Source organism: Oryctolagus cuniculus, chromosome 5 (genome assembly GCF_051225735.1).
Source record: "Oryctolagus cuniculus isolate XC-2025 breed Fujian yellow rabbit chromosome 5, ASM5122573v1, whole genome shotgun sequence".
Classification (NCBI taxonomy): Eukaryota; Metazoa; Chordata; class Mammalia; order Lagomorpha; family Leporidae; genus Oryctolagus; species Oryctolagus cuniculus.
Window position 1 is genome coordinate 123,361,789 of NC_142871.1, and position 13,775 is coordinate 123,375,563.

General features: G+C 43.1%; 1 protein-coding gene across 1 annotated transcript; it reads right to left on the reverse strand.

The window, feature by feature from the left end:
* Positions 1-307: 307 nt before the first annotated feature.
* Positions 308-10,447, reverse strand: TDRD6 (tudor domain containing 6). Its single transcript, XM_008263010.5, has 3 exons — positions 4,263-10,447; positions 1,808-1,932; positions 308-573 (listed from the first exon to the last, which is right to left on the reverse strand). The coding sequence occupies exons 1-3, from the start codon at positions 10,312-10,314 to the stop codon at positions 448-450; spliced, it is 6,303 nt and encodes a 2,100-aa protein (XP_008261232.2). The 5' UTR covers positions 10,315-10,447; the 3' UTR covers positions 308-447.
* Between the last annotated feature and the right edge of the window lie 3,328 nt (positions 10,448-13,775).

A 13,775-nucleotide genomic window follows, 5' to 3' on the forward strand; every position in this document is an offset into this window, starting at 1 on the left:
TGGTGCAAAAAATTTTAAACCCATGCAGTTTTTTCATGTTTTCCAGGAACTTTATTTTAAAATCCTCATACTTCTATTCCATATAAAGAGAAAAATTACAAAAGAAAACCAGGCTTATCAACTTGATTGTCTTCAGATGGACATACTAAAGGTGGTTATTACTTTCTCATTTTTAATTTCACCAACTCTCTCAGATTTTTTGCATCAAACGTGAATTTTATAAGTCACCAACACCAACAATTTCCATTCTTTAAACCTCAAAGTGAAAACCAAGGAGTAAAATGTATGTGCAAATAGATACTTGGCATAAAGTCTAGAATCACTGATTTTGTTATTACTGCTTTTAGTTTTTACACTTAGAATGTTAATTTTTCTCCATTTTTCTCAACACAAGGGATTTGGAAATACTTGTTAAACCACCTTTCAAAATGTAGAACAATACTCTTGTTAATTAACGTTTAAAGGATTCCATACCTCAGATGGACTATTATCTAATTTATCTAATTTAGGTATGCCATTCCAGACATTCTCAGGGTTCACTATCTCCTCCTTACCACTGGAAAGGTTTAAAACCTACGAGAGAAAAAAAAATAATAAAAATTGGCAAGTTCTGAAATCTGTTACCTTTTATGTATATAATACCTTTGAAAATGAAGAACTTTAAAAGACAATAAAAAATATTTTCTTAAACTTCAATCTTATGTTTCAAACTCGATGTTATTTCAGTTCAGCAAACATATATTTAGTACCTATGCCTGGAGATAAAAATCTAGTGAAAAGAACACCTGTAAGCAGATAATTACAAATCCACACAATGTATGAAACACTTCTGCGGTAGTGTGGAAATAAAATATAGCTATAAAGCCTTTTTTTAGGGGGGTAATATTAAGGGGAAGAGTTAACTTAGAAAATAATGTCAGGGAATGCATCCTGGAAAAGTGATAGCTATAGTAAATCTTTAAGGATAAATGGGAATTAAACAGTTTAGGACTGTAATAGAATACAGGTAAACTATAACTGCATTATCAAATACATCGAACTGGCAAGCAGAATGGCATACATAAGAGAAGCTATGCAGTTTAATGTCCAACTGATATAAATATAGAAATATAATGAAGACAGACCTAAGACTGGAGAGGTATAGGGATGCTCATTCCTGGAGGATCTCCTTTGCCACGTTAATGAGCATTTATATCCTAGAATACTGGTTCTCCAATCTCAATGCATTCCAGAACTCTGCCCCTAGAAATTCTGAACCAGTAGGCCACATTAAGGCCCAAGTATCTACAGTTTAAGAAACACACCAGGTGATTCAGATACTGGTAACTTTCAGATTACAGGACAAACAGCCAACTGGAAGCGCCTGTAAGACTTTACACAGTATGATGCAGCCAGGTTGGCATTTGATAATCTTAATGCTAGCAGTATGGACAATGAGATGAAGGAAGACTAGAAAACCTAACCAAAGTTATTGCAGCAATGTAGCTGTGAAATCAAGGACTTAACTAAGGTAGTAGTATTAGGTATAAAAAAGTTCCAAATAGGAGGAAATAAATGGAAAATGTGGGACTGGTGATTACAGGGTTTGGAGGGTAAGGGAGTAAAAGCACCTAGGATGACTTCGCACTAGGTCTCATATACACACACACATGGATGCTTCAAAAGATTTTTGCACTATGCCAGTTTGCCAAGGGAACAAGCAGGTGAACATTTCTTCAGCTGCATTTCCTAGTCTGATAATGTCTGGTCAAATCTCCTTAGCAGTCTGCAAGTACATTTGGAGATAAAGTGCTTAAAGTTTACTTACTCTTGTGCCTTCTTCAGCTATTTCCAAAATCTCACATTTAGACCAGGTGTTTCTTGGAGTTGACCATACAACACATTTGGAACCAACAGTAAACCCTTTCAGACTGAAAATGTTCTGTGGTTGAGCTGTCAGAATGAATAAAGTAAGATTCAATGCATACCTCTTAATTCCTTAAAGTGAGACACATAAGCATTTTCTCATCATTTATTGTGACTGTACAATCATATTATGCAACTAGGACATTGGCATAACATGTTTTAAGTCTCTTTTACCACTTTCCTTAAAAAAAGGATGTGCGGGGCCAGCGCTGTGGCATAGCAGGTAAAGGTGCCACCTTCAGTGCCGGTATCCCATATGGGCGCCGGTTCAAGACCCGGCTGCTCTATTTCCGATCCAGCTCTCTGTTATGGTGTGGGAAAGCAGTGGAAGATGCTCCAAGTCCTTGGGCCCCAACACCTGCATGGGAAGAAGCTCCTGGCTCCTGGCTTCAGATTGGCCCAGCTCCAGCTGTTGTGGACAATTGGGGAGTGAACCAGCGGATAGAAGACCTTTCTCTCTCTCTCTGCCTCTCCTCTCTCTGTGTAACTCTGACTTTCAAGTAAATAAATGAATCTTTTAAATAAAGTTATAGACTTCTTTTAAAAAAGGATGTGCATTTCCACCACTGAAAATTACTACTAAAAGCCAGTATTATTATCACGAGTTATGCTTCAAATAGTTACGACTACTATCCTAAAACCAAGGCAACATGTGGCACCTGAGCAGACATTTCTATTACAAAGTTAGGAATTGATATTATTAAAATGTGACTGTGGAGATTACACATCTAATGCAAGGATAATATTTAGGTAAATCATAGTGTACCCACATGATGGCATACTATATATTAAAATATCCTGAACACATTTTTAAGGGATTAAACACTACATGATAGTGGGTTCAACACTACATGATAGTATTACATTTTTTAAGAGATTCATTTATTTATTTGAAAGTCAGAGAGAGGGAGGGAGAAACAGAAAGAGATCTTCCATCTGCTGATTCACTCCCCAAATGGCCGCCAATGGCCAGAGTTGGGCCAGTCCGGAACCAGGAGTCAGGAGTTTCTTCTGGGTCTCCTTTGTGGGTGCAAGGGCCCAAGGACTTGGGCCATCCTTCGTTGCTTTCCCAGGAGCACCATCAGCAGGGAGTTGGATTGAAATCAGAGCAGCCGAGACACAAGCTAGTGCCCACATGGGATGCCGGCACCACAGGTGGTAGCTTTACATGGTATGCCACAGTGCTGGCTCCTAGTGTTTTGTTTTTAAACATTACAGACATACAAAAAAGAGGGTAAAAGATAAATAAAATACAAAAAGAAAGTGCACCATGGTGTTAACACCATGGTCATTTCTTGGTAGTAACAGCATGGTACTTTTCATTCTCATTCTAATATTTTCTCTGTTTTGTACATTGGTTCAAATTTAATAAAATAACAATTGACATTGAGAAAGTATAATTGGGCCAGCATTGTGGCATGGATAGTTAAGCTGCTGCTTGCGATGCCAGCATCCTATATGGGTGTGCCAGTTCAAGTCCTGGATGCTCTGCTTCTGAGCCAGCTCGCTGGTAATGTGCCTGGAAAAGACAGCAGGTGACAGCCCAAGAACTGCAGCCCATGCTACCCATGTGGGAGGCCAGGATGGTTTCTGGTTTTGTCCTGGCCCAGACTTGGCTGTTGTGGCCATCTGACAGTCAATCAACAGGATGGAACATCTGTCTCTCTCTCTCTCCCTCTCTCTTTCACCCTGCCTTTCAAATAAATAAATATTTTTAAAAGTTTAACTCATTAGAAAGTTTAAAATAATCTACTCAATGCCATTTTAAGTATCAAATAGTAAAGATTACATATTAAAATTTAATACTTTTTAAGCTTTTCTCAAGACTGTTGAGATTTTTTTGGTTAATGGAAGCTCTCTGTTTTTGTTTGTTTAAGAGTTTCTAAATGAATGGCAAAAGTGATGCATGATACAGGTAAGTCTGAAAAAGACTCTGCCAAAATTACCCCATTGTAATTTATGCCTATAGCAGTGTATAGTGAGGGAACACCATGCTTTTTAAAACTTACCAAAAGATATACCCACTTAATTATAAAAATGACTTATTAAAGTGTAAATAAATGTGATGACCTCTTGGAAGGTAACAGTTTTTAAGCTGTCTGTTGTTAAACACAAAGCAAATATTTCAGCATTTTATCCAGTGCATATTATTTTATATTGACTTCACAATTAATTTCCTCCATATTTAAAATGCCCTTCATAAAAATTCAAATCTGACTCACTTCCTGGGTTTTAATAGGTCTTGCAAAAAAGTAACTTAAGAAAATTTATATAAGTATTCTCTTATCTTTAAAACAAAGAAGATCTTTTGAGAGACACTACTTTAAATTTAAAAGTGAAAAAATCTATTCACGTACCTGAAACACAGTCTGGTAGAGCACTGTGCTTCCTCTCACTAGGGGGGTCTTCTTTAGGGAACAAAGGGATCAGTGAGGAGATGGCATCCCTGTTTTCATAGTCAGCAAATTCTTCTTTATGTGTACTTATTTCAATCTGCATTTGGGGGTCACAATTCTTTCCAGGTAGATGTAATGGCATCCCCTGCTGGTCATCAAAAGATTCCGCACAACTTGGGTTTCTTGTGTCCTCTGCACTCCTGGATTCTTGGGCTTTCTGACTGATGCTTGAAGACAAAGGATTTATTTTGTCATCTTGAGACAGCTGGGCTATAGGCAGTTCCAGTTCCTCCTGCCTCTCAGCTTCACAGGTGAGGGGAAGCTCCACCTCAAATGGTTCTAGGGGACTTTCTGGGCCACAGCCATCCAAGACAGGCGCGACTGGAGGCACCAGTCCTAGCTCCTCTTTTTCTTCATCTCCGACTAGAGAATGCTGCAACTCGATGGATTCTAGTTCTAAGAATTCCTTTGATTCTTCATCAGGAGAAAGTGGTACCTCAAGTGAGTTCAGCTCTAATATATCCTTTGTTTTGCTAGCATGTGGTAATAACGTGCTAAATCCTGTAAGAATATATTCATCCTCAAACTTTGCTTTGTCAGCCGAGTGGAGCTCTACTTTACCTTCCAGTACCTTGGTGCCAATTTTATCTTTGCATGTCTTTTCAAAAGCTTCGAAGATATTTTCAGTTTCAGCATTACAGAGTTTACTTGGTTTGGTTTCAATAATGTTTAAATCATTTTCAATGCTTTCAGAGAGCTCCTCTGTCTGTGGTCGCACAAAGCATGCTTTGTCTTGTACAGCTTTAGTACTCAATTTCTTAGGTCCAGCATCAGGACTGGGAGACTCATGAGCTCCCTTTATCTCTGGGCCACTGTTTTCATAGGGCAGATCACTCTTAGTCAGACCAATCCTAGAATACTTCTTCATTTTCTCATTAATACTTTCGCCTTTGCTCTGCAAGTCAACAATGGCTAAAGGGATATCACAAACATCCCTTTTAACTTCTAATATTGTTATTTCCAATACATCTTCTGTTACTATTTCATAAAAATAGTCATTTCCTTCTTGAGGGCATACACCTTCTGAAATGTTAAATCCTGAGAGGCAGCAGGGAAAAGCTTGCATGGGAACTAAGAGAAGTTCAGAAGGAATGCTCCAGACTGCTTTCAGGTCCACACAGTCATCAACATTTCCAAAGTCCACCAGCCTAACGGATACAAGATCATCTTCACAAACATTAGTGATAAGGGCCCTATAATAATGCCCATCTTCTCTGTATTTCACTATGCAAGGGTCGCCAATGTGGGGATGTGGTACACAATTTCTCTGATCTGTTATCTGTTTCTCAGTAGTTTGTACTTCTACTTCTAAATACTGAAGTCTCTTGGTATCAGCAAACTGACACCAGAAGTACTCAGGCCCATCTATTACAGTGGCATATGCTCTCACCACCTTCATTTTTGGATTATACCAGTTAAGGAAGACTGAAGTGTCAATGTCAGAATTGTCGGACTTTGAACAGGCACCTTTAATTATTTGGGTAGAAAGTCCTAGTTGAGATTTTTCACTGAAAGCATATTTGCTAATCAGGTCTTCTGCTATAACGCCATGCTCATCAGCAAGAATAACTTCCCATCTGTCTTGAAATTTAACAAATTCACATCTGATTTGAGCCTCATCAGTCCGCTGGGAAAAGTAATGCATCATCTCCGTACAGTTTATAATGTCGGGGACCCAAAGGCCTCCTAGGGAGCAACGGATACACAGTCCTGGTAATATTGCATTAGTGAGGTCAAGTCTGCCTATTTTGTTAGTAGGGACCACAGAAACGTTGCCATAATCTAAGAATTGTACAGACAGATGATCATTAGGTTGCCGTTCCTTGACCACGGCACGATACCATAAGTTGTCGTCTGGAAAAATGGCACATATCATATCTCCGCTTAGCAAGGGGGGACCAGCATAATATTCAGGCCTTGTTTTAACATCATTTAATCTCTCTGAAAGGTGATTGATTTCAGCTTCATCTTCTGTTAACTGAACATAGAAGTCTGAAAGGTCATTGATATGTGAAATATATACAGTTGTTTTAAAGCCAGGCATTACAGTTTTCTGTGGGAACTGAGAAAATTTTAGAGGCAAGTCCTTGTTGCGTGATTCTCCTATTTTTCTCTCTGAAAGAGCAGCTTCTACTTTTGTGGCTTTCAAAGGCAGCTCCGCAAAAATGTCTTCTTTCTTTTCTCTTGCTACTGGGAATATATGATTATTCTTACTTCCCACAGGGTCCTGAATTTGGGTGACTAAGTTTGTCTTTGTTGAATTTTGTAAAAGTTTGAGCTCCTTACACGCTGAGCTGATCTTAGGTCTGTATGGTTCTCCCAAAATCTCTCTACTCTGTGATTTGTTCTGAACTGAGTTACTTAAAATTTCTGTAGGGGAAAACTTCAAAATTTTATTTCTTTCTCCAGGAGCTTCAGCAGTACAAAGGAGTGCTTCAGCTTTTTTCCCCTTTGTTCTGACTTTGCAACCAAGGAGTCCTACCTTTTCATTAACACTAGCGTTAATTTGAATACCATCATCATATAGTTCTATAATCAGTCTTCCATCTGAACTTTTTGCTACAACTAAGGCCTTAAGTGACTTATCTAAAACAGTCTTCTGAAACCATGTTGTCACTTCTTCTGGAATGTGATCAGAAATATCAGATAATGAGCATTTAAGAGCTTGCATGGGCAAAAGTAAGACATCATAGGCATCACTAGGTATTGGAAGCAGGTCATCACTTGCTACTACATAAATGTTCCCAAAGTCAACAAAGAAGACTTTATTTGGTTCTTTTTCAATTACTATCCCTCTATACCAGTTTCCATCGGTATACTTAGCAAGGCACAGAGTATCAGGGATCAAGGGAGACACTTTTAAACTCAGCAAAATCTTACTCAACTGGGTAATACTATGTGATAACTGTTCCAAAATATGTGCATTTCTGGCCAGCTGGCAATAAAATGTCCAAGGGTCATCAACATGTGTGATATACACTGATTCTTCACTTCCAATTTTCATATCATGTGTAGAATAGTAGTAGGAATGCAGCTGAACAGACAACTCCAGGGGCTTCGGACATTTTTCTTGCCTTGCAAGTCTCTTTTCTACCAAAAACTGGCATGCACTCTGAAAGGGTGTTACCAAGTCCACGATGCTAAACAGTTCTTCATTATGTATGGAGGCCAAAGCAAATATTGTGCATTTTAACTCCAGATTGTCTTGCCACGCATTATTTACAAATTCACTAAAAGCTTGTATTGCCTTTTCATCCCAAACAAAGGGATTTTCACCAGTTGGGTGGATTAAATTATACAGACTGCACCTAAAAGCCTGGGCCTTAACCTTGAGAAATTCTTCATTAATTGAATAAATGTCATTCACAGATACCATTTCTTGGTCTCCATAATCTACAAACAGTACTTTGACATTCTCTGAAGATTGTGTCCCGCTAATCAAAGCTCGGGACCATTTTCCATCTGCTGTTCGCTTTGCCAAACAAGAGGAGGAGGGTCCCTGGTAAGGAACAGCTGTGTTTTTGCAATATTCTTGAATATCACACATTAGAGTCTTAAATGCTTGTATGTTCCTGGTGAAGTGACACCAAAAATGGCCAGGGTTTTCAATATAAGATACTTTGACTTCTACTGTGCTTCCGACTTGGAGCTCTCCTGTACCAGACGAGACTGTCTTAAGTCCTAAGAAATTCTCCGTAAGAGAAGAGTAAGCAGGTGTCCTTTCCTCTTTTTCCTGCACAACTAGGTTGGTTGTAACATTTGCATCGGTCAAAGCTTCTGCCGCACACGTGGCTTTATTATCTCTTTTGGTCTTCTGGTCTCCTTCTCCCTTCTTGGCAGAAAAGGCTTTGGTGTTATCCGCAGTAAAATGGTTTGAAACATGCCCTGGGGAGTGGGTATTTACTGGGATCTTTTCCTTTGTTTCAAATTCCTGATACTTGGCATAGCCGGCTTGGGCAATGACCTTACTGATGTTCTCTTCCCCTGTTCTTGATTCGTCAAGAATCTCAATGACGTACTGGCGATCCCTCTTGTCCAGGACGTGGATGACTAGTTCTTTGTGGAGGACAGTCTTCTTAAAAAAGGAAATCGCATCCTGGCTCCAGGTTTTCCCCAGAGGCCAAATGTCAGCCAGGGTGCACTTCAGAGCCAGTATCGGTAGGCGCCGGAACTGAGGAAGCAACATCCTCACGTCGTACCAGTCCACATTTTCTGAATTGCCTCGGTCAACCAAGAAGACATCCACGCTCTTGTCATCCAATCGGGTGACGATGGCGCGGAAGTAGCCATTTTCCTTCCACTTGACACAGCAAAGGTCGTCAGGTTCAGGTTTCAAAACCACACCGTCCAGCTTACTGGCCGAGGAGTAGAAACTGCACATCCTCTTCATCAGCTTGGAGAAAGTGCCACTGTGTTTCCTCAGCCGGATCCAAAACTCAGAAGGGCTTTTCACAAATTCTACCTGGGCGTCGTAAAAGGCATTCATCTTCAACCTGATGAACGGTAAGGCGGGGAGGGAAATCTCTTCGTCCATGTCTTCGGCGGGAGACTGAGACTGCACAGCCGTTTCCGGCTCCTCCTCCTCCACTTCCTCCTCTCTGCCCTGGCTCTGAAGGAATCGGTCAGCCAAGCAACACGCCTGGACTCCAAACACACTGTTAAGATCCATCCCATCCTCTCTGTACAAAGTGACGTAATACACGTGCTCAAAGGAACAGTAAAATTCAATCTTCGCATTCACGGCCTGGCCCAGGATCAACGCCTTTAGGTCACCAACCTGTGACCGAGACCAGCCCCTGCCACCGTCCCAGAGTCCATACAACGCACAAGGGTAGGTCACCACTGGCATTCGGAAGTATTCAGGGAGCAGGTACCGAAGGCTACTACAACTCACTAACTCCTTCCTTCCATAGTCGACGTGGAGCACCTGGGCACAGCGCTGGGGCCGAAAAGTCTCAAGCAAGAGTGCCCTGTACCAATGACCATCTAATCCACAGGACGCACACGGAGAGCCCGGCTTGTCTGGGCTCTCCTCCCTCTCCTCCCAGGTGGCACTGGTTGAGCTCTCATCCCCTGTCCCAGTTGACACTCGGTAAACCTGGGCCATGCTCTCTGAGAGCCGGTGAATCTCCTGCGAGAGGCTCCGGAGCTGGCAGTGAATGCGGTGGGGATGGCACACTTGGGTAACCACCACGGGCTCCGTCACACCCAGCTGCAGCCGCGGATAGAAGTAATCCAGGCCAGGCTGCTCCTGCTTGGGCAGGGCTCGCGGGAGAACCGGGGCCCAGGAGCCCAGGCCAGCAGTGGCCGCCGCGAGATAGCGCTTGAGCAGCGAGCGGAAGAGGCTGTCGGGCACCTGCCGGGCTAGACCGAGCTCCTGCATCTGCTGGAAAACACTGGGCACCTCCAGCAGAACCAGGCGATGGAGCAGCAGCACGTCCAGGACCCGTCCGTGCACCTCCTGGCCCTGCAGGTTGCTAAGGAAGTCCACGGCGCTGGACGGCCAGTGCTGTGGCTCGCCCCCGCCCGCGCCACCGCTGCCCATCGGCACCAGGCCGGCCAGCACGCAGCCCAGCACCTCCGAGGGCAAATGGAAGAACTCGCTGCGTCCCGGCGCCAGCGAGCCCACGCCCACCGTGATGGTGCGGCCCTCGTCGAGCAGGAAGACGCGGCTCTCCTGCAGCTGCCGACTGACCACGCGGCAGCGGTGCCACAGGAGCCCTACCTGCACCAGGCACAGCTCTCCGGGAGAGGCCGCGGTGCCGCTCAGCGCCCACGGGCCACGCGTGGCCACCGCCTCCTGGATCTCCCTGCTCAGCCGCACGTACTCCTCCCGCCGCGGGCCCACCAGTCCCCAGAGCTGCACGGGGATCATCTCGGGATGCACGTCCACGAAGGACACCCGCAGAGCCAGGGAGGCCCCCGGCGTGGGCAGCCCGGGCGTCGAGCACATCTCCGCGGCGCGGTCGGGACTCGCTGAGCGCTCAGGGACTGCGCGTCAGGCCCGCGGAATCCCCCGCGCCGCCAGAACCGGCTCCGAGGGCCGAGGGAATGGGAAGGACGCCCGGCGAGGCGGCCCTCGACGGCGCGCCAGACGGGGCCCTCGGGGGCTCGTGCCGACTGGTAAGACCCGGCCGCCGGACTAACCGCTCAGGGTCGCACCGCCGCGCAGGCATTGGCTGCACGCGGCGCCCCTACTTCCGGCGCCGCCTGGTCGCTGCGGGGACGCGGCCTGAGGGCGGAGGAGAGATTCGAGGGCCCTGCGGCCAGGCCTAGGGCTGGGCGGCTGGGGGCACAGCCTGCTTTCCCTCAGAGCGCCCTCAACTCTGCGGGACGCGCTGGCAGGGCGTGGCGAGCGGCTGTGGTGAGGCCCGGAATGCCACTCCCTCTGACTACTGTGCAGAGAGCCTGCGTGGCAGCGACGGAGCCAGGCAGGGCGTCCCCATCCAAAATGGCAGCGAGAAATGGAGGCGCCAACGGCGCGTTCCCAGGCGTTAAGGCCGAACTCTCAGAGGCCAGGTCCTGCGCTCGCACCGCAGGCCGCGTGGGCGCCTTGGCCTGCTCAGTGCGTGGGAGAGCTTGAGCGGGTGGCTTCTCTGTGCTGTGAACCTGTTTCATCCTCTGAGTTGAGAGTTGTGAGGTTAGGATGAAGTCTGTGTGCGTCCGCCCCCACCCACACCGACCTGGTATTATCCAGAATGTTCCTTTCTGCCTCTTTTCCTTTCCTGCCTGTTCTTCATGGGTTCAGATCCTGTAGTTTTGGGTTTTCCGAATGTCATAAAAACGCAATCAGTTTGTGGCCTCTCGTGTCTGGTTTTTGATCACCTGGTATAATGCGTTTGGATTCATCCAAGTCATTGTGTTTATTAGTAGTTATTTTTATAGTTGAGTTTTACTATGTATGGAAATACCACATTTATTCAATAGATGGTGGAGCTTCTGCTTATTTCCAATATTTGGTGAAGATCAGTAAAGCTGCTATAAGCATTCACCTAAATGTGTTTGTGTAGAAAAGGTTTCCTTGGGTGAATACTAAGAATATATGGGATTGCTGGGTCATATGGTAAGTGTATGTTGAACTTCATGACAGTCACATTCTTTTCCAGAATGTCTGTGTCATTTTGTATTCCTAACAAAGTATGAGTTGCTCTGCATTCTCTGCAGCACTTGGTATTGCCAGTCCTTTTATTTTAAGCCATTCCTGGGTTCTACAGTGGTATCTCATTGTGGTTTTAATCTCTTAATGATGAACATTTTTCATGTGCTTATCCACCATCATACATCTTTAGTGAAGTGTCTGTTCTAATCCTTTGCTCATTTTAAAAAATATATTTATTTTTACTTATTTGAAAGAGCTAGAGAGAGAGGTAGAGACAAAGTGAGAGGTCTTCCATCTGCTGGTTCATTCAAATGGCTGCAACAGCGGGAGCTGCGCCAATGGGAAGTCAGGAGCCAGGAGCTGCTTCTGGGTCTCCATTTTGGGTGCAGGGGCCCAAGGACTTGGGCCATCCTCAGGGGCTTTCCCAGGCACGCTAGCAGGGAGCTTGATAGGAATTGAAGTAGCTGGGACTCCAACCATCGCCCCCAGGAGATGCGGATGCTGCTGGGGTGGACTGTAACCCAATGCGGCGACCCCTTTTGCTCATTTTTAAAAAGGTTATCTTATTTTTCAGTTGTAATTGTTCCTATGTGTTTTAGAAAAAAGTCCTTGGTCAGATTATGTGTTTTGTATTTTTCTCAGTGTATAGCTTGTCGTTTCATTTTTAAAATAGTCTTTCAGAAAAAATTTTAATTTAGATGAAATTCACAGAACTGTGAATTAGTCCTAAAATTTTTTTCTAGATGAGTTTTTTGGTCCCAGGAAATCTTTATCTAACAAAAAATCAAAACAAATTTTTCATATTTTTAGAAGTTTTATAATTTTGGTTATTATAAGTAGGTCTATGATGCTTTTTGAATTAAACCTTTGTATATGTAGTGAGTTAAGGGTTGAGGGTTTCATTTGTTTTATTTTTATATGTAGACATCCAGTTGTTATAGTGCGATTTGTTGTAGACTGTTTCTGGATAAAATTATATTGATGCTTTGGCCAAAATTTAAACCAGCATATGTGAGTCAGTCTACTCTTCAACTCTATTCTGTTCCATCAACTGATATGTCTATGTCTATTTTCATGCCAATATCACACTGTCTTACTTTCCAAACTATTTAAAAGCCAATATTGACATTAGGGTAATAAGAAATTTCCAGCTTTTCTTTTTCCTCAAAATCGTTTTGTCTGTTCAAGATCTTTGCTTTTCCATATTTATTGTAGAATTGCTAATTTATGAAAAAATATTAAAACCTGATGGGATTTTTATTAGGATTGCATTTGTAGGCAGCCATTTGACAAGAGCTGATGTTACAGCAATGTTGAATCTTTTAATGGATAGACATTCTGTCGCTCCATGAAGGTCTTTAATTATAGCAATGTTTTGCAGCTTTCAGCGAATAAATCTTGCACACATTTTGTCAGAATTATCCCTAAATTTCTCATGTTTTTGAAGCTATTGTAAATAACTTTTTTGTTGTGAGATTCTAAATTTTCATTTGAGTATACAGAAATAGATTTACTTTTGCATACTGATCTTCTAATAAGATTTTTTTTTTTTACATGTAGAGTGGACAGTGAGAGAGAGACAGAGAGAAAGGTCTTCCCTTGCCGTTGGTTCACCCTCCAATGGCCGCCGCGGCCTGCGCACCGCTAGATGCTTCTCCTGGTCTCCCATGGGGTGCAGGGCCCAAGCACTTGGGCCATTCTCCACTGCGCTCCCGGGCAGCAGAGAGCTGGCCTGGAAGAGGGCAACCAGGACAGAATCCGGCGCCCTGACCTGGACTAAAACCCGGTGTGCCAGTGCCGCTAGGTGGAGGATTAGCCTATTGAGCCGCGGCGCTGGCCCTAATAAGATTTTGCAAAGATTCAGTTATTAATTCCAATAGTTTTAGGTAGATTCCTTTGGATTTTCTACACAGAAAATTATATTGTGTGTGAGTAAAGGTGGTTTTATATGTTCCTTTGCAGTATTTGTACTTTCATATTTTTTCTTGCTTTACTGTAATGGTAAGACCTCCAGTACAGATCTGAATACAAATGGGGAAAATGTATATCCTTCCTTTGTTCCTGATTTCAGAAGAGAGTCTTTAACCAATATGATATTAACTATAGATTTTATTTAGATCATTTTTATCAGGATAAGGAAGTTCCCTTCTAATATTTTCTTGGGAATTTTTATCATAAAATACTCTTGAATTTTATCAAATATTTTTTCACATACTATTGGGATAGGTTTTTCTTTTTTGTTTATTAGAGTGTATTGATTGTTTTTAAGCAATCTATAATTGTTTAAAAAAATTTAAAAAGTGAATTATAGATTG

What these genes read in the sequence shown, in the direction of transcription:
- TDRD6 (XM_008263010.5), bottom strand. Translation starts at nt 10,314, where the DNA reads ATGTGCTCGACGCCCGGGCTGCCCACGCCGGGGGCCTCCCTGGCTCTG. An exon ending in TCTACCAGACTGTGTTTCAG is followed by an intron (nt 1,933 to 4,262) that starts GTACGTGAATAG and finishes TCATTCTGACAG; the next exon opens with CTCAACCACAGAACATTTTC. An exon ending in TAGCTGAAGAAGGCACAAGA is followed by an intron (nt 574 to 1,807) that starts GTAAGTAAACTT and finishes TTTCTCTCGTAG; the next exon opens with GTTTTAAACCTTTCCAGTGG.